The sequence below is a fragment of the Stegostoma tigrinum genome, chromosome 13 (assembly GCF_030684315.1).
Source record: "Stegostoma tigrinum isolate sSteTig4 chromosome 13, sSteTig4.hap1, whole genome shotgun sequence".
Classification (NCBI taxonomy): domain Eukaryota; kingdom Metazoa; phylum Chordata; class Chondrichthyes; order Orectolobiformes; family Stegostomatidae; genus Stegostoma; species Stegostoma tigrinum.
The window spans coordinates 22,402,460-22,427,850 of record NC_081366.1 but is presented as its reverse complement, the minus strand read 5'-3'; the positions used below and the strand labels follow the sequence as shown (position 1 = coordinate 22,427,850).

The 25,391-nt window shown below is 42.0% G+C and overlaps 1 protein-coding gene across 6 annotated transcripts in view; it reads left to right on the top strand.

Annotated features, from left to right (window-relative positions):
* Positions 1 to 25,391, top strand: part of sgcd (sarcoglycan, delta (dystrophin-associated glycoprotein)) — a 483,273-nt gene that overhangs the window by 420,815 nt on the left and 37,067 nt on the right. For all 6 annotated transcript variants that reach the window (XM_048543422.2, XM_048543425.2, XM_059650607.1 and 3 more), the window contains 2 exons: positions 17,311 to 17,398; positions 24,463 to 24,582. In XM_048543422.2, the coding sequence (XP_048399379.1) occupies positions 17,311 to 17,398; positions 24,463 to 24,582 (208 nt within the window). The remainder of the gene's footprint in view (positions 1 to 17,310; positions 17,399 to 24,462; positions 24,583 to 25,391) is intronic.

Here is a 25,391-nt window from a genome sequence, read left to right as displayed (position 1 = left end):
TGCCCCACCGAACTCATCTCCACCTATCTGGACTCCATTTTCTCCCCTTTGGTCCAGGAACTCCCCACCTATGTCCGTGACACCACCCACGCCCTCCACCTCCTCCAGAACTTCCAATTCCCTGGCCCCCAACACCTCATATTCACCATGGACGTCCAGTCCCTGTACACCTGCATTCCGCATGGAGATGGCCTCAAGGCCCTCCGCTTCTTCCTGTCCCGCAGGCCCGACCAGGCCCCCTCCACCGACACTCTCATCCGCCTAGCGGAACTCGTCCTCACACTCAACAACTTCTCTTTTGACTCCTCCCACTTCCTACAGACTAAGGGGGTGGCCATGGGCACCCGCATGGGCCCCAGCTATGCCTGCCTCTTTGTAGGTTACGTGGAACAGTCCATCTTCCGCACCTACACAGGCCCCAAACCCCACCTCTTCCTCCGGTACATTGATGACTGTATCGGCGCCGCCTCTTGCTCCCCAGAGGAGCTCGAACAGTTCATCCACTTCACCAACACCTTCCACCCCAACCTTCAGTTCACCTGGGCCATCTCCAGCACCTCCCTCACCTTCCTGGACCTCTCAGTCTCCATCTCAGGCAACCAGCTTGTAACTGATGTCCATTTCAAGCCCACCGACTCCCACAGCTACCTAGAATACACCTCCTCCCACCCACCCTCCTGCAAAAATTCCATCCCCTATTCCCAATTCCTCCGCCTCCGCCGCATCTGCTCCCACGATAAGACATTCCACTCCCGCACATCCCAGATGTCCAAGTTCTTTAAGGACCGCAACTTCCCCCCCACGGTGATTGAGAACGCCCTTGACCGCGTCTCCCGCATTTCCCGCGACACATCCCTCACACCCTGCCCCCGCCACAACCGCCCCAAGAGGATCCCCCTCGTTCTCACACACCACCCTACCAACCTCCGGATACAACGCATTATCCTCCGACACTTCCGCCATTTACAATCCGACCCCACCACCCAAGACATTTTTCCATCCCCACCCCTGTCTGCTTTCCGGAGAGACCACTCTCTCCGTGACTCCCTTGTTCGCTCCACACTGCCCTCCAACCCCACCACACCCGGCACCTTCCCCTGCAACCGCAGGAAATGCTACACTTGTCCCCACACCTCCTCCCTCACCCCTATCCCAGGCCCCAAGATGACATTCCACATTAAGCAGAGGTTCACCTGCACATCTGCCAATGTGGTATACTGCATCCACTGTACCCGGTGCGGCTTTCTCTACATTGGGGAAACCAAGCGGAGGCTTGGGGACCGCTTTGCAGAACACCTCCGCTCAGTTCGCAACAAACAACTGCACCTCCCAGTCGCAAACCATTTCCACTCCGCCTCCCATTCTCTTGATGACATGTCCATCATGGGCCTCCTGCACTGCCACAATGATGCCACCCGAAGGTTGCAGGAACAGCAACTCATATTCCGCCTGGGAACCCTGCAGCCATATGGTATCAATGTGGACTTCACCAGTTTCAAAATCTCCCCTTCCCCCACTGCATCCCTAAACCAGCCCAGTTCATCCCCTCCCCCCACTGCACCACACAACCAGCCCAGCTCTTCCCCCCCACCCACTGCATCCCAAAACCAGTCCAACCTGTCTCTGCCTCCCTAACCGGTTCTTCCTCTCACCCATCCCTTCCTCCCACCCCAAGCCGCACCCCTAGCTACCTACTAACCTCATCCCACCTCCTTGACCTGTCCGTCTTCCCTGGACTGACCTATCCCCTCCCTACCTCCCCACCCACACCTTCTCCACCTATCTTCTTTACTCTCCATCTTCGGTCCGCCTCCCCCTCTCTCCCTATTTATTCCAGTTCCCTCCCCCCATCCCCCTCTCTGATGAAGGGTCTAGGCCCGAAACGTCAGCTTTTGTGCTCCTGAGATGCTGCTTGGCCTGCTGTGTTCATCCAGCCTCACATTTTATTATCTTGGAATCTCCAGCATCTGCAGTTCCCATTATCTCTGATACTTTATCAACATCTTGCTTTGAAAAGTTTTCCATATCCCTCAGAGCCATCTCAAAACATTTCACAGATGAAAAGTTCATTTTGCCGATATTAAAGAATTAAAAAGGAAAGCTAAGAAATATTAGAAATAGTTAGAAATATTAATAACTACCGCAAACTGTTAATTAGTAATTATAACAGAGATGCAAAGTGGAATTTAAATGGGATTGTGTAGTTGATAATCCTGGCTATTAAATCTTCAGGATAGATGGGGGGATATGGTGGAATTTATAGGAATAGGATAAAGAAATAGAAATGAAATAAAACAATTTCTTTTGCATTATACAATCACCAAACAGCAAATATGAGTTAGAGGTAGAGGCACTCAACAGTTCAGAGACATATGAAAGAGCAATGGGACAATGAATTGCATGAATTTAAATCTCAGGATGAACTGCAAGATCAGTAATGCATGGACATTGTCTGTATAGACAAGCAAAAGACACTAGCATGGTTTTACACAGGAATAGCTAACAAAGATGAGAGTGCACAAATTTGGAATTTCGAGCTAGAAGAAGCAATAAGGAGAGAGGGCTCATTCCTTATTCAATAGCTCATTTAACTGAAAGTATAAACTCTGTTTTTCTCTCTACAGATGCCGGATCTTCTGAGTTTCTCCAGGACTTTTTTGTTTTTAAGTACTATTTGTCTTCTTGGTACCTGATACACCCACATGCTCACTTTTAGCAACTGTGTACAAGGGCATTGAGGTCGTATTGCAACTCCCTTTTTCTCAGTCCATCCCCATTCAGAGAATAATCTGCCTGCCTCTCCTGGTGACCTTACATTTATCCACATTGGACTGCATCTACCATGATTTTTCCCACTCACTTGACTTGTTCAAATTGCTTTTAAATTCATCCTCCTCACGGCATAAACTCCTATCCAGCTTTGAGTCCTTTGCATACCTGGAGATCTGATACATCAAAATCATTAATATACATAGAGAATAGCTGGCTTCAAGCATTGATTCCCATGGTATCCCACTAGTCACTGCCTACCAGACAGAAAAGTATCCGTTTATTCCTACTCTTTGTTTTCCATCTACCAACTAGTTCTTGATCCATTTCAGTGCATGACTTCCAATTCCATGTGCTTCAATTTTGCACATTAATCTCTTACCGAAAGCCTTCTGCATGTCCAAATAAACCACATCCACTGCTTCCCCCTTATCCACTCAACCAATTACATCTTCAATGAATTCCTGCAGATTTGACAAGCATGACTTCTCCATTGTAAATCCATGCTGACTTTGCCCAATCCTGTCATTACCTTCCAAGTGCTCTAATACTACTTATTTTTTATTGGACTTCAGCATTTTCCTCACTATGGCTGTCAAGCTAACCTGTCTATAATTCATTGTTTTCTCTCTTTCTTCCTTTCTAAGTATTGTGGTTACATTAGTTGTTCTTCAATCCATAAAAAACTGTTCCAGAATATGTAGAATTTTAGAACATGACCATTAATGCAACTGCTATTTCTTGTGCCACTTCCTCAAGTACTCTGGGATGAAGGTTATCAAGCCCTGGGGATTCGTCTGCCTTTAGTTTCCCAAAGCTGTTTCCCGACTGATTTTGTTCAATTCCACCTTTCAATTAGGCAAAAAGTTTCTCCATATTTTTGGGATGGTATTTCTGTCTTCTAATGAGAAGACAGAGCTAATGTGTATATTTAATTAGCCTGCCTTCTTTTTGTTTCCCATTATAAGCCCCCTGTTTCTGCCTGTAGGAATCTATATTCTGCGTTACTAATTTTTAAAATCTAAATGGGGAGGAAATTTAGAAATCTGAAGTGCAAAGGGACTTGGGAGTCCTAATCAAGATTCTCTTGAGGTAAACTTGCAGGTTGAATGAGTAGTTAGGAAGGCAAATATAATGTTGGCATTTGTTTTGAGAGGGCTAGAATATAAAAGCAGGGATGTTTTTCTGAGGCTTTATCAGGCTCCGATCAGACTACATTTAGAATATTGTGAGCAATTTTGGGCCCCATACCTCAGGAAGGGTGTACTGGCCCTGGAGCAGGTCCAGAGGAGTTTCATAAGAATGATCCCATGAATGAAAGGCTTAACATATGAAGAACGTTTGAGGACTCTGGATCTATATTCGATGGAGCTTAGAAGGATGAGGGGGTATCTAATTGAAACTTTCAGAATACTGAATGGTTGGAACAGAGTGGAAATTTTTCCTTTAACAGGAGAGACTGGGACCCGAGGGCACAGACTTAGACTAAAGATAACATCCTTTAGAATGGAGATGAGGAGAAACTTCTTCTGCCAGAGAGTGGTACCCTATGGAATTCATTGCCACAGAAGGTTGTGGAAGCCAGGTCATTAAGTATATTTAAGACAGAGATAGATAGGTTAATGATTGTCAAGGGGATCAAAGGTTATCGGGAGAAAGCAGGAGAATGGAGTTGATAAACTTAGTAGCCATGATTGAATGGTAGAAATGACTTGATGGGCTAATTGGTCTAATTTCTGCTCCTATGTCTTATGGTCTTCCGGTCTTTTCACAGAATTATAGAAACTTTTACCATTGGTCTGGATATTGCCTGCAATCTTATCCCTCTTTGTATCATTGCTTCCTTTTGAAGGAGCCTAAACTGTTCCCAATCCTCAGTTCTGTAGCTTTATTTTGCCAATGTGCGTGCCTTTCCTTTAGTTTGGATACTATCCCAGATTTCCCTTATTAGCCAGGGTCCAACCATGTTTCCCTTTTATTTATTGTATCAGACTGGAATAGCTTTTGCAGGTTGTCTAAGCTTTCTTTAAATATTTACCATTGCCTATCTACTGTCATCCCTGTAAATAATAATCCCCAGTTTATCATAGCCAGCTTGCGTCTCATGCCATCATAATTTCCTTTATTTAAATTCAACCTCAGAAACAACCACATTATTCTTCTTCATAATGAAGAATTCCATCCGACCTGAAGAACCCACAGACAACTAGATTGTCAGCTATTCCTTCCTCATTACACATTACCCAGTCATGCGTGACCTTTTCTCTAGTTGGTTCCTCAATGTATTGATCCAAAAAACTATCCCATATAAACACAAATAAATTTTCCTGTGCAATATTACTGGTTTTGATTTACTCAATCTTTATGCAGATTAAAGCCATCCATAAATACATAAATACCTCGATTACTTTAATGTCTAATTTCCTTTTTAATGTCCTCCCCTATATTACTACTACAGTTTGTGGATCTATATACAGCCCCTACAGTCATTCATTTACCCCTTGGTGTTTCCAAACTCAACCCGTAAGGATTCTACTTTAACTTTTCAACTTTTATATCTTAAGGGAGCTGGAATTCAAAAGTGCAAATTATGCTTCACTTGTAGAGGTTTGAGAAGCGCAGGCGGAAACAGCCCCACAAATGCCTCATGCAAATTGTATGGCACTCAGACGGTGCCCACTACCCTGCTGTAGAGATAGAATACACTATTGGCATATTTCTGTCTGACTCACACAGAGTACTTTGGAGCAATTTACACTTGCGGCGAGGTATTCTCAGCCATTTGGAAACGGTGCAATGAAGGAGAAGAGGGCACTCTTTGTGCTACAAAGTAAGTTTCTTCCATAGTTATCCTTGTGAACCAAGAGGACGGGTGGTGCTCCAACCTCCCCACACATCCCATGTCCCTCAAGGAAGCCTTCCAAACAGAATGCCTGCCTTCCAGCCCCCTAATCCAGAGATCTCTCTTCCTCAGTTAAGCGCCGATGCCTGATCTGTGCTAGTCACCTCCCTCACCAGTGCCACCATGGCTAACTTTAACCCTGTCACTTACTTGTGATCATTTTCTAGTATTCCTGGCTGTAACCCCTCGACCACCACCACCACTGATATTTCCTGTATGGGTGTAAGCCGGGCTGCCAATCTGGCTGGCCCCTGGGCAAGGAACAAAACAGAACATAAAAATGACATCCTGCCATTAAGCTCAACAGGAACCTTTTTCCTGGCAGTGCTGTTTGCCTCGATGGCTTTCAACCACCCCCATACCTTCTCCATTACGATGCAAATGCTCAGGCCATTGTATTTCTAATCTAACAAGGAAACAAAAACAACATTTAAAAGCAAAGTACTGATACTAGAAGTCTAAACTAAAGGCAGAAACTGCTAGAAACACTCGGTCAGCTTGGCAGCATCAAGGAGAGGAGTGACATTCCAGGTAAAGACTGTTTAAGTTCTGGAATGGGGCAGTTCACTCTTGTCAGTTTACAAGAGAATTGAGAAGGCATAATTGTAAGATAATTAAAATCAATGTAAGAACAATAAAAAAACACACAAACTCATAGGAAAGGGATTGGATGTGAACAAAGAAGTAAATTGGATCTGACCCAAATTAACTAGGGAGAAAAATTATGAAGCAAAACAACAGAGCAGCAGTAGGTAATCTGCAAATACTAAAAGCATAGAGAACAAAATAAAAGATGCTTGTAAGATGTAAGAATTTGTATTAATCTGTATGACTCTGACATCAATAGGAAGATAAAAGCTACATTGAAATTAAACAAGGCAAGGTATAATAAAATTAATGTTAACAATAGCCGAGACAGAACATGAAGAACATGGAGGAAGATTAGAAGTGGTTAAAGTGAAAAATGAACGAAGAGTAGCAGATTGTTTATAAAATACTGTGCACTATTATAAACACATAAAAAGAAAATTACTTAAGGAGAGAAGAAGATCAAATTCGACAAAATAGGGAATCTACTTGTTGACGGTAAAATATTTTTCAACAGTTTTGACAAAGTCTGGAAGAAAGTGAAATTAAATAGTTTGATTCTGCAGTCCTGAAATGCAACCGAGTGAAAATGGGACAGCACAATCATAGCTGCCAAGTGCTGTCGAAGTTTCCACCACTCTTCTGTTGTTTTTTGCCAGCAGCCATTGTACAGGGTATGGATCAGGAAGCTGTCCCCAGTAGTTAGCCCCAAGGACAGACCTTACAGCTTTTTCACTGAAGTAAGAAAATGTCTCTCCTCATTAATGATCCATTTCTTCAACCAACAATGCCCCAGTTGTGAAGTTAGCAGCAATTTTTTTTATTAGGATGTTGAAAAAGAAACAGAACAAAAATGTGGAACAGAAGTATGTATTTAATAAAGAGTTCAAGCTCTGATATGAGGAGACATTGATGAAAGCACATAGGTAGAATCTTCTTTGTTTTGACCAATGTAGACAGTGGTGAGAAATATGGGAAAATTGTATAAGATCCCCAGGGAGGACCATCTCTACGTTGAGACCAAAAGGTCACATTTTCCGACTAAGTGCGGGCTGTTGACATGAGATTCACATCAGTGAGTGGTGAGGGCTATTTGCATTAACAGCCTCATTGTTACTTATTTTCACCTTATAAACATGCACTCTCCCTTTTTCTCATCCACTGGACAAAAACTACACACCAAGACTTCCTGACATGAAAGTCAGAGCAGTTACCTGGTAACTCCAGCTCGGTGCTTGTGTATCTTGACCTCCATCTTGGACACCAATCATCAGCATCTCAGGGCACACTCTAGGGCTGCGACTGCACACATCCAATGTCAGTGGACATTGGCACTTGACACATACCAACCCATGGCACCATCATAGCATATCTCTGTGCCACTTACAGTACTGCATTTCAGTGCTGCACTTTGGAGCTCACAGGACCCTCTTAAACACAACTTCCATTGGGCCAGTTTGTGTGCAGTAATGAGTGGCAACCAGGCTGCCTCAGAGCTGCTTGCTTGCTTTCTGAGTTGCCAATCAGTTTGAGCATAGTTGAAAGCTCACAACATCCCTGCCTTGCCCTTATGCACTTTGACTGCTCAGCCAGCACCAGCAGGCTCACAACTTTTCTACCTTGATTTGCTTTTCAGTGCAGACACAAAGCCAGGCAGCTTGGCGTGGTTGTCAGCAGGCATAAATCAAGGGGATGGACATGTTGTAAGGCATTGTGCTACATCAGTGCTAATATCTGCAGCATGTGTCAGGTGGAATTGCACCAAGCACTCTGTATGTGCTTCGAGCAAACGGACATGTCTTAGAGCTGAAAGAAGTAGCCCTTTGTCAAGTCCAGGTAGACACCCTTCAGTCATGAGGTCCAGACACAGTAAGTCAATAGAACCATCCAATATCAGTCCAGAAGGTAAATTGCAGCCAGTTGACTACTCAGGGCAGTGACTGTCAGAATGTCCATACTCTACAGTCTGGGGACCAGGCTGCAGTCAGCTCTGTGGGTCCAGTGCATCCAGTCCAGAGAATCACAAGAAGACAGTTGAGGAACAGTACAGGTATTAATCAGGGATCGGGTCTATCATCATTCGGGATTGTTCAACTAAATCACTCAAACGTCGCTAAAATGTTGAGATGCAGAGGGGATTACAGTTCTGACAGGGCCAACCCAATAGATAATGTGAGGGAGACCATAGAGCATTGAAGGGAAAGGTGTAAAGGGAGCAGGAGGGGTTCAGCAAGTCTTCTGCCCAAAGGCAGCCACAGGGTTGGTTCAGTACTCTGCTCTGACCGGTATGGTTACATGATATGCTTCAGGCTGGAGGTTGAGTGGGAGATGAAAATTTAGATAGAGGGGCTGGGCAGAGACTTGGGACAGTGTGAAATCGATGAAAGGAGAGCTACCAAGATGGGGGATGGTTACATTTGGAGGTTTACTAATAGTAAGAAGCTGAGCCTGCAACTTCTGTTTTGAGAACAGAGGCAGCTGTTACTTTCCATCTTCCTCTAAATAACAAGTGCTCAATGAAGCTAAAAATGGCCATGACAATAGCCGGAGGGTTGGGTAGGCATTCTGCTCTGCGACGGAAGGGTCTTCAATTTTGAATGATGTTATACCCATTAAAAGCCAACAATAATACACAGACACCCATATGTAAACACCACATGTTTACATAGATTTGTGAGCGGTACCATCTGTGTGAGTCTTAGTCATCGAGTCCAGATCCTGGCTACAAGCATTGTCAATTATATTGTACAACATTGCAAGTCAATCTCACTAATACCTGTGAGGCATGAGCAATGTTTTGCACCCTGGAAGGATTGATCCTGGTGAGGTCAGCAACAGCAGTCCCTTTAGTGAGAGAAACTGAACACCACAAAAGCTGCTCAGTCCCACATAATTTTGCAGAAAATGCACAAGAATCGAAAAGAAGTCAATACTTTCAATAGCTATTCAATTTCAAGTAAAATCTCTCTCGTTTGCTTGACTTATATGAACTGATTTTCAGTTTTCACAATGGTGACTGCCAGTTTCTTTTAAACATAAAAAGACAATTGTTTTATTGTAGTGATTGGAATCAGGTTGACCACATTGACTACGAGACCCTTGATTAGGGTTGTTAACCTGGGCCAATATTAACTGGCGATTTTCAAATTCTGTAAGATAGGTTGACAAACATTGAGAAATTGCCATTTAGTTAAAAAAAAACTGGGGATTTAAAATCTCCTCGATTCAGTGGATTGTTCCTGAGCTGACTGGCCATAGCCAGTGTACTGTGCACAAGTAAATAAAGGGTGACTTGGTGATGGATTACCAGCCTTTGTGCAGATATTTGAATTAATTGATAAATAAATTTTAAAAATTCTCAGCAGAGAAAGCCCCTGCATTTATTGGGCTATCAGTCTAAATTAGATTTGATTCCCTACAGTGTAGAAACAGGCCCTTCAGCCCAACAAGCCCACACCGCCCCTTGAAGCATCCCACCCAGACCCATCCCCTATAACCCACACACTCCTGAACACAATGGGCAATTTAGCATGACCGATGCACCTAGCCGGCACATCTTTGGACTGTGGGAGGAAACTGGAGCACCTGAAGCAAACCCACGCAGACACAGGGAGAATGTGCAAACTCCTCACAGACAGTTGCCCGAGGTTGGAATTGAACCTGGGTCCCTGGTGCTTTGAGGCTGCAGTGCTAACCACTGAGCCACCATTGTCACCCTAATTATTATTAGCTTCTGTTCTGGAGTAGAGTTTGAATCCAAACAGAACACTTCTTGATAAGGCAACGATTTTATCCTTAAAATATCAGTACATCTAAATAGTTGGTTTGAAGTTGGCAGGATCGAACAATGTGCACTAATTTGAGCCTTTACTTTCAAGGTTGCACTCCTCCCTTTTTTACTTCTTTCCTTTTTAAGCATTAAATACCTTGGATTATTTAGTTTCTAATCTTTGTCACCATGCAGCCACACTCTGTGGTGGCTAAAAGAACAAATCCTTTTATCTATTTCTGTATTTGTGCCATTAATTTCTCTATTTTGTTATGACTGCTTTGTACATTCAGACAGAACACCTCTAACTTTAACTTAATGTCATCTGTCTCTGATTTGACTTATACAGTATGCTATTACTGCATTATAAGTAGGATAATGATGGATCAAGCACAGCTCCAGAATAGAAAGAGTAAAAGTAAGTTAATACTAATTTCTAACCCTGATTGCTATTATTTAGAAAGTGTGCAGAAGTAGTTGGTAGGCTGGCTAAAATTGTCTTGCCTTCCACAACTATATGGCCTCTCCGTGCAGGAATTGAAATGCTGCCCGTGCAATCATAAAGATTGCAGCAGAGTAGTAGAGCTGCATGCAGGCTGTTGCCTGGGGCTCATCTGCTTCCACATTTCCTTATTTCCCTTTCTTTTTACTTCTGCTCTTTTCCTTTCAGTTTTATTTTTAGCTTTTCTTTTCTTTGTAAACTTTTGTGGTGGATTAGTCAAGGAAATTGGCTTGGCAGCTAGAGGGACCATACGTGGAATGGCAGCTCCTCTCGGCGATCAGAGGCAGCGATGGACACAGCTCCTCATGGTGACTGGAGGCAGCAGCTAGGGTGCCCTCCTGGCATATGGGGCTGGCAGCAGCAGTGGACTTTTAAAGATGATAGTGCTGGCAAAGCAACATGTCAGAGGAGGGCAGTCGGAGCAGGACTGTTGATAAGACAGCTGCAGCGGCCCGGTCAGGCAGCAGATCCAAGGACTCCTGGTGCAGTAAACCCAGAGTGGGGATCTCCTGGCATTGGCGAGACGGTAACTGTACTGGTGGCAGCATGATATGCCCAGAGCTTGTTCCTCTGGTGCCATCAAAGCATCGGTGGAGCCTGGAATCTCTGGTTGCGGGGCGAGTGTGGGTTTAGCATGGTACTCGGCTTTTGCAGCATCGGAGATATGGCATCTAAAGAATGGCATCTCCTACGTGGGTAGCTCTGGCAAAGGCAGCGGTGAGGTGATAGACGAGGGATAGCAGTGCAAGGTGTCGCTGGTGAGCCAGCTCAGGGCTCAGGACACTTTTTCAGTGATATCTTTTATCTTTTTCATTCCTAAGCTAATCCAAATGGCTATGGATAGTAGCAACTGCTGGAGCTTTTTACTGTATTTTACTGTATTATTCACTGTATATTGCAAATGACAATAACTAAGTCGTTCATTCATTTATGAAGCAGTATCCACTGGAAAGGATGGACAGAGGGTCAGAGATACGTTCAAAATATATTGAACTATTCTGTCTAAAAACCCAAATGACTCACAGCTAAGAGCCAGTAAGAGTCACGTTATCCATGTCATTTCTTTGTAAGTTGCTGTTTTAAACACATTATTAATTCTCACTGTGCCATTGAATCTTGAAATAAAATTGTCAGTAATTGCACTGTGATGTGTTTCCTTTATTTACTTTAATGTTCGAAAAATAGTTGGCTATTCATGTTCTTTCTTCAGACCTGTTTTTCCCTAGCAAATGGAAGGAAATGTAACCTGTGTGTTTGAAAGCGATGTTTGGTAGAGACTTGGCACACAATGAATAGAAAGATAGTTTAATCTTTAAGAAATAATAGCAGTTCCTGATAGCATTCAAAGGAGATTGAAATGGCCCACTGCAAAGAGAACTACTTGATAAATTTCAAGATTAATTTTGCACGCAGCCTTAAGTGGCCATTCTCTTTTCTCCTTCAATGCTTCAGATGTAACATGTGATTGCCACAATGCTGGTTAATCATACATTACGTTTAATTTTCCATCTTCACTGTTTGTGTTATTAATTACCATTAACTAATCTCCAGCAGCACATTTATTTAAATTGTAAACTAGTATCTATCTGGAGAAATACAGCTGCACATACCGTACTAACTGACTTGCTGTTGTCATGTGAGATCTCCTTTTGCTTCACTTTGATTGGAACAGGTATTAAAACACATTTCATGAAACATGGTATCAGAGATAATGGGAACTGCAGATGCTGGAGATTCCAAGATAATAAAATGTGAGGCTGGACGAACACAGCAGGCCAAGCAGCATCTCTGATGAAGGGTCTAGGCCCGAAACGTCAGCTTTTGTGCTCCTGAGATGCTGCTTGGCCTGCTGTGTTCGTCCAGCCTCACATTTTATTATCATGAAACATGGTGTCTGATGTTGAGATTGAGTGCATTTTCATAACGGTAAGAAAGCTGTTCAAACTCAGCAAAGAAGAATGAATTAAAATGCCAGTATGATTTAAAGAGATGTACACACTGCATGCGCAGAGAGTAACAAAGGTAGGAGGGACTAGAATTAACACACAGTTTATTAAGGAATGTTAAAATTCTTTTTTGACCATGTACATTGGGTAATGGTAGCTTGTAACTGTACATACTAGTACATGCAAACTTCTTTTTGTCTGTGTGTTTTTCACTTACAAGGGGATGTTGAGAGATGCACTTGTACATGGTGGACTAGCTCGCTGCCATTTTCATACAATATCTGCCTCTGTTCTAAGTGCTCCACTTTTATTTCCGCTAGCCATTAAAACACATTACATGAAAGATTAGGTAAAGTGCTTTACTTTCATTATGTACTTCATGGCAAGTATTGATGTTAACTCTTTAATTCATTCGCATGATTGGAAAAAAGCTGATAGAATTGTAGAATCCTTACCGTGCAGATAGAGGCCATGCAGCCCATCGAGTTGCACCAACCCTCTGAAGGGCATCTCACCCTATCCTCTGATGGAGGATATTTCATAATAATCCTTACTTGAAAGTTTTCTGTGTTCCCTGTGAAGGTCAGGAAATGTACATTTCATCAGCTAGAATTAAAGCAGATGTATTGATGTCAGACCTTTGCAGTGGGCTATTCTATGTTTATTTCCACACAGTCAGTCTGCGGTCAATCCAAACAAACACTGCCTTTTCCAGTGTAGCAATGTTGCAGCTAAGTGTTCTCATATTATGATCATGAGCTATGGCCTTTTGTTTAAAATGTCAATAAATAGGACAGCAAAGATATGATTTCAAGTTGCAGGGATTTACCTCTGTATAATGGAAATGCCCTTCAATTCTAAATTATTAATAAATAAGACCCAACAACATTAAATTCTATGGAAAAGATATTGAATTAAGCATGTTGTGCAATCTTACTGTGCTGTAGCTCTTAATGAAACAAACATTGTAAGTGATAAAATTATTAATTAACTACAGAGCACATTAATGATATCTAAGTCCATTTTAAAATGAGCTAGCCTAGCTGACATCTAGTCAATGTGAAGCAGAAGCAAACTGTCTGCATTCTAATAAAAGTGTCTTTATGAAACAGATATTGGAAAAAAAATCAAATTAAGGATTCAATTCTTGTTCCTGTCAAGTTTTAAAATGTGAATCACTATTTTATAGGAAACATGTCTCTATAAAATATCTTAAATACATTTCTTTTTAGCATACAAACATCAAGTAAAATTAATGTGGCATCGCTGAACATTTGTGTGTGATGTAGTAACAAAGTTCTTTTTATGATTCTATCTCCATAAGCAACAATAAGATCTGCCAGATACTTTATCATGAAGACCTATCACTTCAACATCCTGCTTCTCTTTTCCATTTATTAAACACAACCATTTTTTCTGTGTATTCAATATGTATATTCATAACAAAAGTGTAATACTGTGGATACTGGAGATCTAAAATAAAAACAGAAATGGCTGGAAAAGGTCGGCAGGTTTGGACGTATCTGTGGAGAGTTGGTGTTATGAGACCGATACCTCTCTTCTAGGGAACTGAAGGAAGGTGGAAATGTTTTGTCTTTTATGCAGTTGGAAAAAACCAGAGAAGCAAGTACAACAAAGAAAAGGTCAGGCAATAGTCAGAGGTTGAGGAAGATTAGAGATCAAAGGTGTGATGGACTAAAAAATGAAAAAGAAACTAATGTTGAAAGGTGACCAAGCATAAATCCAAAGTAGTGTATTGTAGCAGATTATATGTTAGCTTGAACTGCAAACAAAATTTTGGAATCAAGATGCAGGTAGAAATGAAAACAAAGTACACCAAAATAAAGCCCGTGGCTCCAACTTGTTAAATTAAGTGGTGAGACCTGAAGGCTGTAAAGTGCTTAAGTGGAAAATGAGATTCTGTTAGTCTAGGGATAGTAGGAACTGCAAATGCTGGAGAATCTGAGATAACAAGTAATAGAGCTGGATGAACGCAGCAGACCAAGCAGCATCAGAGGAGCAGGAAGGCAGACGTTTCAGGCCGAGACCCTTCTTCAGAAAACCTGCTGTGATAACAAAATGTGGAGCTGGATGAACACAGCAGGCCAAGCAGCATCTCAGGAGCACACGAAGGGTCTAGGCCTGAAGCATCAGCTTTTGTGCTCCTAAAATGCTGCTTGGCCTGCTGTGTTCATCCAGCTCCCCACTTTGTTATCTCGGATTCCCCAGCATCTGCAGTTACCATTATCTCTGAAAACCTGCTGTGTTCATCCAGCTCTACATCTTGTTATTTCTGTTAGTCTAACTTGTGTTGGACTACATTGGAATGCTACACCAGGCCGAGGACAGAAATATAAGCATGGAGCAAAATGATATACTGAAATGGCAAGCAACTGCAAGGTCGGTGCCATTCTTCCAGACAGAGCAGAGATGTACCAGAAAGTAGTTGACCAGTCCAAGTTTGGTCATCCCATTGTAGAGGAGACTGCATTATAAACGGCATATACAGTAGACTGGCTTGAAAGAAGTTGCTGCTTTACCAGGAAGGAGTGTTTGGGGCCTTTGACTATGTAGAGGGAAAAGGTAAAAGGGTAGGTGTTAGACTTCCCACAATTGCTGGGAAGGTGTAGTGGGAGAGGGATGAAGTTTAAGGTGTGACGGTGAAGTGGATTAGGATGTCACAGAGGGAGTGATTTAACTCCACAGAGGCTGGTATCCAATCACCAAGTCACCTCTGATTTGCACATGGACTATTCTTAACACCGATCCAGATTCCCCACAGCCAGATCTCAGAGTGAACAGAACCTCTACCAGAGATAATGGGAACTGCAGATGCTGGAGAATTCCAAGATAACAAAGTGTGGAGCTGGATGAACACAGCAGGCCAAGCAGCATCTCAGGAGCACAAAAGCTGACGTTTCGTGCCTAGACCCTTCATCAGAGAGGGGGATGGGGAGAGGGTTCTGGAATAAATAGGGAGAGAGGGGGAGGCAGACCGAAGATGGAGAGAAAAGAAGAGAGGTGGAGAGAGTATAGGTGGGGAGGTAGGCAGGGGATAGGTCAGTCCAGGGAAGACGGACAGGTCAAGGAGGTGGGGTGAGGTTAGTAGGTAGCTGGGGGTGCGGCTTGGGGTGGGAGGAAGGGATGGGTGAGAGGAAGAACAGGTTAGGGAGGCAGAGACAGGTTGGACTGGTTTTGGGATGCAGTGGGTGGGGGGGAAGAGCTGGGCTGGTTGTGTGGTGCAGTGGGGGGAGGGGACGAACTGGGCTGGTTTACGGATGCAGTTGGGGAAGGGGAGATTTTGAAACTGGTGAAGTCCACATTGATACGATATGGCTGCAGGGTTCCCAGGCGGAATATGAGTTGCTGTTCCTGCGACCTTCGGGTGGCATCATTGTGGCAGTGCAGGAGGCCCATGATGGACATGTCATCTAGAGAATGGGAGGGGGAGTGGAAATGGTTTGCGACTGAGAGGTGCAGTAGTTTGTTGCGAACTGAGCGGAGGTGTTCTGCAAAGCGGTCTCCAAGCCTCCGCTTGGTTTCCCCAATGTAGAGGAAGCCGCACCGGGTACAATGGATGCAGTATACCACATTGGCAGATGTGCAGGTGAACCTCTGCTTAATGTGGAATGTCATCTTGGGGCCTGGGATAGGGGTGAGGGAGGAGGTGTGGGGACAAGTGTAGCATTTCCTGCGGTTGCAGGGGAAGGTGCCGGGTGTGGTGGGGTTGGAGGGCAGTGTGGAGCGAACAAGGGAGTCACGGAGAGAGTGGTCTCTCCGGAAAGCAGACAGGGGAGGGGATGGAAAAATGTCTTGGGTGGTGGGGTCGGATTGTAAATGGCGAAAGTGTCGGAGGATAATGCGTTGTATCCGGAGGTTGGTAGGGTGGTGTGTGAGAACGAGGGGGATCCTCTTGGGGCGGTTGTGGCGGGGGCGGGGTGTGAGGGATGTGTCGCGGGAAATGCGGGAGACGCGGTCAAGGGCGTTCTCGATCACCGTGGGGGGAAAGTTGCGGTCCTTAAAGAACTTGGACATCTGGGATGTGCGGGAGTGGAATGTCTTATCGTGGGAGCAGATGCGGCGGAGGCGGAGGAATTGGGAATAGGGGATGGAATTTTTGCAGGAGGGTGGGTGGGAGGAGGTGTATTCTAGGTAGCTGTGGGAGTCGGTGGGCTTGAAATGGACATCAGTTACAAGCTGGTTGCCTGAGATGGAGACTGAGAGGTCCAGGAAGGTGAGGGATGTGCTGGAGATGGCCCAGGTGAACTGAAGGTTGGGGTGGAAGGTGTTGGTGAAGTGGATGAACTGGGTGTTGGTGAAGTGAACCTCTACCACTCACGTTTATATCTGTCAGCCAGGACTCCCTGTTTGGACCAGATGAACAGCCCCAGTCAGGGAACTCCTATTCTGTGAGGTCACCTGGCTGACCTTATTATAATCACTAAAGGGAGCAATCCCTTTAGAACGCTGATGAGAGGTGAACAATGTATTAAGCAGTAGCAACATGCTGGAAGTGGCAGAAATGGCAAAGGATAAACATTTGAATATGGAGGTTGCTGGAGTGGAAATTGGATGCAAAATTCCTTAATTTTCCCAATTCTGTCCATGAAGTGGGTAATACTGGCTATGATGGGAAGATTCTCTGGCATTAATTGGTAGTGGGATGTCCGTAGATGTACCCTTCTGCCTGGTTTATTGTCCACCCCACCATATCACCACCAAATTCATTATTTATATCTTACAATTTGCATAAATAACGCAGCTGCCACAATAATAGACCAAAGCTCAAAGGAATATATCTAACTTTTTTTTCTGATGTTGCTTTTTTTTATAGGACAGCTCCCTTTACTTGCAGTCTTCTCGGAATGTTACAGTCAGCATCCGGAATAGTCAGGATCAGACTGTTACACAGTTAAATACAGGTAAGACTGAATATCATGCAGACGGTGTGGAGCTCTCTTATGAGACACTTTCAAGCTGGGTATGCTGAAAATAGCAATGAAGATGATTGACACTCAGGCTGCTCTGCTGATGTTGTGCTGCAGTGTGTCGCTGTGCTGTATCATTGAGTGGCTCAACAGGATTTTTGCCACAACAGCTTTCTCAAATGCATGGTGTAATCACCGAGAGGCAGGGAGATAGATGCTAAATGAATGAAATGAAGAGATAAAGTCAAAGGAGTGTTTCCTCTTGGGGCAGAAGATGCCAGAAGAAAAGACTTACGCATTTTAGCATTTTATTGAAATGAGTCCATATGGTGGACAGCAGTAGGCCTGTAATAGAGGTAGTGATTGTCGGCGAGAGGGTGTGTCATGCCTGGCATATACCCATCTCTGCTGTTATCTTACCAGTGGCAGATTGGGTGGAAGTGATATGAATCAATGTCCTTCAGTGGTCAATTAAGGGCCACTTAAAGGCGATTGCTTACCACTACAGTTAAACCATGGAGATTTAGTTACAGGGTTGTGGAAAGGGAGGGCCCACATATGAAATTCACCTCTGCGAACCACCAGCACTCCCGTAGGTAGAGCCACCTTAGCTTGAACAGCTGCCTTGCCCCTAACTGAAGCCGTTTTCCCACCTGGTCAGGACCTGACTAAATGACTCTGTCGTGGATGCCCCACTTACCCTCACATACAACCTCTAACAATGTTCTTTGTTTGGGACTGACTGGCAGCTCTTGGCAGTTGGACATTTCTTGGCAGTCGCTCCTGGAAGCAAAAGAAACAAGAGGAGTCCAATCAATCCCTTGAGCCTGCTCCAACACTCAATAGGACCATGACTGCTTTGACATTCTACATGTCCACTTTCTTGCATTTTCCCATTATCCCTTGACTCCTACCGATCAAGAATTTTTCTATCCTGGCCTTAAATGTACACAAGGATCTTGCCCCACTGCTGTCTGAGGCAAGGAGCTCTAAAGATTCCAAAACTTTTGAGGGAAGAAATTCTTCCTCATTTCAGTCTTAAATTGGTACTCTTTTATTCTGAGATTATGCTCTCTAATCCTGGAATCTCCATAAGGGGAAACATTCTCTCAGTGCTTCCCCTGTTCAAGTCTCTTAAAAATTATATACCTTTCAATAAGATCATCTGTCATTCTTCTCAATTCCAGTCCCAAGCTGTTTAGTCTTTGTTCATAAGACAATCCCTTGTACTGGCTCTGAAGAAACATTAACTCTGCTTTCTCTCCACAGATGCTGCCAGACCTGGTGAGTTTTCCCAGCAATTTCTGTATTTGTTTCTGATTCCCAGCATCCAGTATGTTTAGTTTTCAGGTTTTTTGCCATCGTGTGAACCTTCTCTGAATTACCTCCAGTGAAATTATATCTTTCCTTAAATAAGGGGATCAAAATTGCTCACAATGCTCCAAATATGGTCTTACCAGCACCTTGTATAGTTGCAGTAAGACTTCCCTAGACTTATACCGTAACCCTCTTGAAGTAAGCCTGGCCTCAGACAGTTAATTGCCTAAGAACTGTAAAATCCATTCATAGTTGCCTGAGCTTCCCACAGCCGATCAAGGTCACCACCTCCATGTAAAATTTAGTGACTAAATTATTCTCCAAAAGAGAAAATTTGAAAAATAAGACATTTTTAGATTCAGTTCCATTTTTTTCTGAAAAAAAAGCATTAAAAGTTCGCTCAGTTCATTTTCATTATTTATATATAACCTGGGATGATCACCAACAGCTCCACCATGTTTGGTTCAATTGTCAATACTTCTTGAGCCCCCAGTCTTAAACACATTGCTGTGGGATGCTAAAAATCTGACACTTCTCAAGGATGGTAGAAGAATTGAACCACACTTTCCATTCATGATATCTTTGTAAGTGGTTCTTATTGTTCCCTTCAGGCCAAGGTCGCATTTATGATGGGAATTGGTTGATCCTTTATGTTCCTTTTATAGCTGTTATAACTACAAGTAACAGAGCACCTGGGAAAATGAACAGAAGCTTGCTTTGCTTCTATCAAATGCAGAACAGATCAAGGCTGTATCCACCCAAGGGAAACTGGACAAGTATATCACCCAGATCACTTAAATTCCATGGAATTGAAGGGGGATGAACAGAAAGAATTTTAAACTCCTTCACTGAGCAAGTAACGATAACAAACACTCTAAGCCAGCAGGGTCCAATTTAAATCATGTATGTCACTTTCTGACATATTCATTTGGACCTGATGGTTATTTTTACTAGGAAACCAATGCAGGATGTAACAGAAATATTCCCAACAGGCGAACCCAGTGAAAACATGGATCTGGGGCAAATGAGACCCTAAAGGGTAAGTTCAAAATTTTTTAAACTGTTTTGTGGGGTCAGGAATACCAGCGTATCTACTCTTGTCCATTCGACAGTATCATTGCTTTCATAAACCAAAAGAATTGTGGATGCTGAAAATCTGAATCAAAAACAGAAATTACTGGAAAATCTCAGCAGGTCTGGCAGCATCCATGGAGAGAAATCAGAGTTAATGTTTCAGGCCCAGTGACCCTTCTTCAGAACTCTAGTTACGAAGAAGGGCCACTGGCCCTGAAGCGTTAACTCTGATTTCTCTCCACAGAGGCTGCCAAACCTGCAGAGCTTTCCCACCGAATTCTATTTCTGTGCAATCAGTATTCCCCGTCTCAATCTTGCTCACAGACCCATCGCAGGATGACATGGTCTACAGGTTGGCACACATTTCCGTCACTTCCTGTTTTGTACAATTGCTAAGTTAGAGAGGCATGCCAGCTTTAAAACTGCAGGCCTTTTTTTTTCAGTTTTCTGCAATCTGAACTGTGTTGACATCAAAACTCAGCTACTGAAAATTAACCTGCAATTAGGAAGTGAGTTGCGGGATTTTGGCCCAGTGACATGAAGAAATAGCAATGCACTTTGAAGTGGCTTAAATTTGAAATTGCAAGCGATGGTGAATGCTGCCCTTTCCCTTCTAGATGGCAGTGGATGTGGATTTGAAAAGTGCTGTCATATGAGCCTTGGTGAATTTCTGTGAAAATTTCATGGAAAAATGCAAGTGAATAAGTTAATATCTCATTCCTTGGGTGGCAAATGTTATGGAGTCATAGAGTCACACAACCTGCAAACAGATCCTTCAATTCAATTTGTCCATGCTGACCATGTTCCCAAGCCAAACTAGTCCCACTGCCTGCATTTGGTCTATATCGCCCCCAAATCTTTCCTATTTGTATACTTAGCCAAATGTTATTTTCAACATTCATATTTTTGTTTAGTGTGGCCCTTCCTGGCTCACCCGCCCAAGTGTTTGTATAATTGATGTGCCAGATGATTTTCAATCAAGTAGATCAGTTGAAAACAAATACGTTTAAACTGCGCGGGCAGCAATTTTTTGCAGGCTTGCAATTGCTGATGTGTCCATGTTTAAGTTAAAAATCATGAACTTGCTGACAGAACAGGAACAAGATAAAACAAAGCAAGGATATGTTTAATTATATAAATGAATGAAACACTTCTTAGGATTTAACCTTGAGGTACCAGCTGTTGAGGCGCAAGGGAAATTATTTTGATATGGGTAAGGTCATAATTTACTGCTTATTTGCTCATAACGGGCCACATGATGCTTTTCAGTTCTGAATAAGCACACAAATGTTTAGTTAACTCCTTTCAGACTGGGATTTCTTTAAGCCTACATACTGTCAGTGATAGCTCCAATTAATTTCAGTGGATGTGCAACATTATTGTGCTCTTTTTCAATATTGCAGTAGCTATTGATATCTACCAGTTGAATTTTGACCGTGCTGCTCTAGGGAAGGAAGATATTACATGGATATTTTATCAGAAAAGGTTTAAGAAAAAGAATGTCAGGATAATTGACTCTCGCAAATCTTCTAATGACCAGTTGTAAGGAACACAGGAACATTTGGTCAGGCATCTCTATATGAGGCTAGAACTAAAGGAAGGAAGACAAATGTAATAACTCAGTTTTGGTTGGAATAGTCAATTGTAGTAAACCCACAATGCTGATGGCTGCTCCACAGCAATTTAACACAGCAAGCAGCATTAATTGTTTTAATGGGAGAATTCTGCCCTTATCTTGGGAGGAAGTCCCACTTCAGAAAGATGCTGCAAAGTGTTCATAATAAGATAAATAATCTAGTGGAAAAAATTGGGATAAATAGGTCTGATGCAATTGACAATCCAGAGACAGTCCAGAAATAAATATTTCACAGCACATTATCATGTCTAGAAGGTAGATAGAATGAAAAGGAGGGGGAGTAGGTCTGATAATAATGGATGACATTAGGACAGTAGTAAGGAAGGATCTTGCTTCAGAAGATTTGGAATTAGAATCAGTATGGCGAGAGATTAGGAAAAAGAAGGATAAGAAATGTCAAGGAGGAGAAAAACACTAGTGTGATTAATTTATATGCTCAGTAACAGTAATTATAGCACTGAAGAGGATTAAACAAGATGTAATTGGAGTTTGCAACAAAGACAATATAACAGATATTGGAGATTTAATCTTCTCACAGACTAGACATGTCAAATGGACCAAATCTGAATGATTTGTAGAATGTTTCTCTAGTGGTCTCCTAAACCAATAATACATGAAATGAGCTGCAGTCAAAGGGAATAAAAAAGTAAAATACTATGGATTCTGGAAATCATAAAGGCATGAAATAATTGAAGTGTTCAGCAGGTCAGGCCGGCTCTGTGGAGAGATTAACAAAAATAAAATTCATTAAAAAACAAGAATGCAGAAAGACAAGATAATAAAATGTGAGGCTGGATGAACACAGCAGGCCAAGCAGCATCTCAGGAGCACAAAAGCTGACGTTTCGGGCCTAGACCCTTCATCATCTCTATTATCCATATCCAATCTCCATTATCTCTAATGCAGAAAGACAAATCCATTTGTGTATTACTAGGGAGATTAGGAGTAGCATTTTAAAATTGCAAAAAATAATATCGAGAATATAGATGGAGAAAGTTTTAGAAAGCAGTAAAATGCTGATTAGATGATAGAGAAAGAGAATATTAGAGCTAACTAACCTTAAATACAAAAAGTACGATACAAGGCTTTACAATTTTATAAAGTGAGTAGTTGATGTAAGCATTAGTTCCTACAAGGCAGAAACGGGAGAAATTATGATGGGGATTAAGGAAATTACACAATTTTTTTTAAAAAGTATTTTGCCCCTGTGTACTTAGTGGAAGACAAAAATTATGCAACAAAAATAGAGACAAGCTAATAGGCTAAAGAGAATAAGGAAATTAAAGGATTTTTATTAGTGGAGTTAAAGCATTAGAGTGAATAAAGTGATTAGCAGTCAACAAAACCCAAGGACCTCATAAAAACCTAAAGAACTGCAAAAGTTTTTAATCAGAAACAAAAGCAAAGTTGTTAGAAAAGGTCAGCAGGTCTGGCAGCATCTGTGAAGGAAAAGACAGAGTTAATGTTTCGGGTCCAGGGACCCTTCTTCAGGATCTCATGCCCTACATCTTAGGGCTTTAAAAGAGATAATTGCAGAGATGATGGATACATGCTTTTCCAAAATTCCATAGATTCTAGAATAGTGCCAAGGAATTGGAAGTTAGCAAACATGAGACTATATTCAAGAATGGAGGAGAGAAAATAAAGAGAACTAAGAGCCAGTTAACCTCGTATCAGACTTCAGAAAAATCCTGAAATCCAAGATTGAATAGGGAAGTCTTAATAATGTCCTTAGAAAATTATAGTCTGATAAGGCAGAGTCAAAATAGCTCAACACGTGGGAAATTGTACTTGATAAAGATCATAGACTTTTTCGGGGAAGTAACTGATAGTAAAAGTAAAAGGGAGTGGGTAGATACAGTATACCTGCATTTCCAAAGCATTGGATGAGGTGCTATATCCAATGTTAATACTACAAATTGAGATTTAGGATTGACAGGCAGGACGCAGAGAGTGAGAATAAATTGGGTATATTCAAATTGGCAGATTGTTTATATGGTATGCCATGAAAATCTGCGCTGGAGCATCAGTTATTTATACTCTGTGTTAATGATTGGAATAAGAGTAAACTGCTCTACTTTTTTCTGTTAACCTAAATGGAAACTCTAATTTAGGCAGTCAAGAGAGTGCAATTGGCTCCAAAGATATATATGTTAAGTGGGTATGCAACGCAGTGCCTGTTGGAGTATTATATGGAAGGTTTATGCAATTTGGTTACAAGAATAGAGAAGCAAAAATATTTTTGAGACTTAGATATAGCTCATACAAGGGTAACTGAGATAGCAAGCAAATACATCAAAAAAATGGGAGGGAAAATTGGAAAGCTTTTACTGCTGGGGGATTCAAGTACAAAATCAAAGAGATTTTGCTATTTTTGTATGACTTTGATGAGACCACACCTAGCATACTGTGCACAGTTTTGGTCTCAGTATTTAAGGAAAAATATATTGAATTGCGGGTGATGCAGCAAAGTTTCATTAGATTGCTTCCTGAGATAAGAAGATTGTACTGTGATGAGAGGCTGAATAATTTGGATCTTTACTCTGGCGTTTAAAAGTTTGGAAGGTAATTTCAGTAAAATATACAAGATTCTGAAGGGGCTTGACAGGGTAGACGCATGTCCCTTGGTCAGCACATCTTGCAAACAGAGGTTGTGAATCCTTGGAATTGTTTACTCCAGGAGTTTCTGGATGCTCCATTGTTGAGTATATTTACAACTAAAAGATACATAATGATTTAGAGTAGACTTGTAAGATCTGTAATTTAAGATTTGTAATTTAAAAGAGACATTTTTAGATCTATTTGTGAATCAAGGAATCTGCAGAGCAGATAGGAAAATGGAGTTAATATTGAATATCTACTACATCGTACTGAGTGGTAGAGCAGACTCAATATATCATGTTGTCTACTCCTGCTTCTGTTTCACATGTTTCTCATGTTCGTTTAGAATAGAGTTTCTGGATTGCATTTCTACATTTGACACTCATTATTCCATTTCTAATGTCTCACAATTCTTTTTGTTTGGCTGCAGGAAGTGAAGCTATAGAAGCACGTGGCAAGCGTTTTGAAGTCACTTCTAATACCAACAAGTTATTGTTTTCAGCGGAGGACAGTGAAGTAGTTGTTGGTGCTGATCGTTTACGAGTCTTAGGTACCCATGCATTTCTAACCCTATTCAGCTCCACTACTTGCGTTTGCAAATGGTGATGATTTACTCATAAATGAATCTTGATATGAATTATAGGGTACTCCAAGTAAAAGATTGCAAAGAGAAAATGTCTAAGTTTTCTTTCAAATGCCTTAATCAACCAATAAAATCAAAAATACCGAAACAAAAGCATGTATAAAGTGATCAGATAGAAAAGTGATTGTGTGATTCTAACAATTGAAAGATTACCTTGTCAAAATTCTCATTGAACAATTACCAGTTTCTGCCTGGCAGGATTTGGCAGTAAGCAGCCACTTGCTGGGCATTTGACTGAATATTAATGAGACTATTTTAATGTTTTTCCAGCACATCACAAAAAGCCCATGCAGTTATATGAAATTAAAGGCAACTTGTTACTTTGTCCCAGTCCGAAGGACAGGAAGTGCAAAAACAGTCTAATGTTGCTGTGGGATAGAATATCATTTGCAACACCTTATCAATAGGGCTTCACCTCTTTGTAAATGGTGTTGCAGACAATTAATGTGCCCTGACAAATTGAGTGTACGGAAGAAGGCCGGAATATGAAGCTACCAGCGCATTTTGTTTAAATGTGCAGAGATCAATTTTAATATATGATAAAAGGAGTAGAATTGATCCTACTATTAACTGATCAAGCACTATGTATGATGCAGGAAATGACTCAGGTTATCGGTAATCATAGAAATCGATGGCAAAAAATAGAAACTTGCCACCGCAATATTTCCTCTGTGTGCTGTTAACAGGAAAAATCAGAAACGTGACACATGGATGCT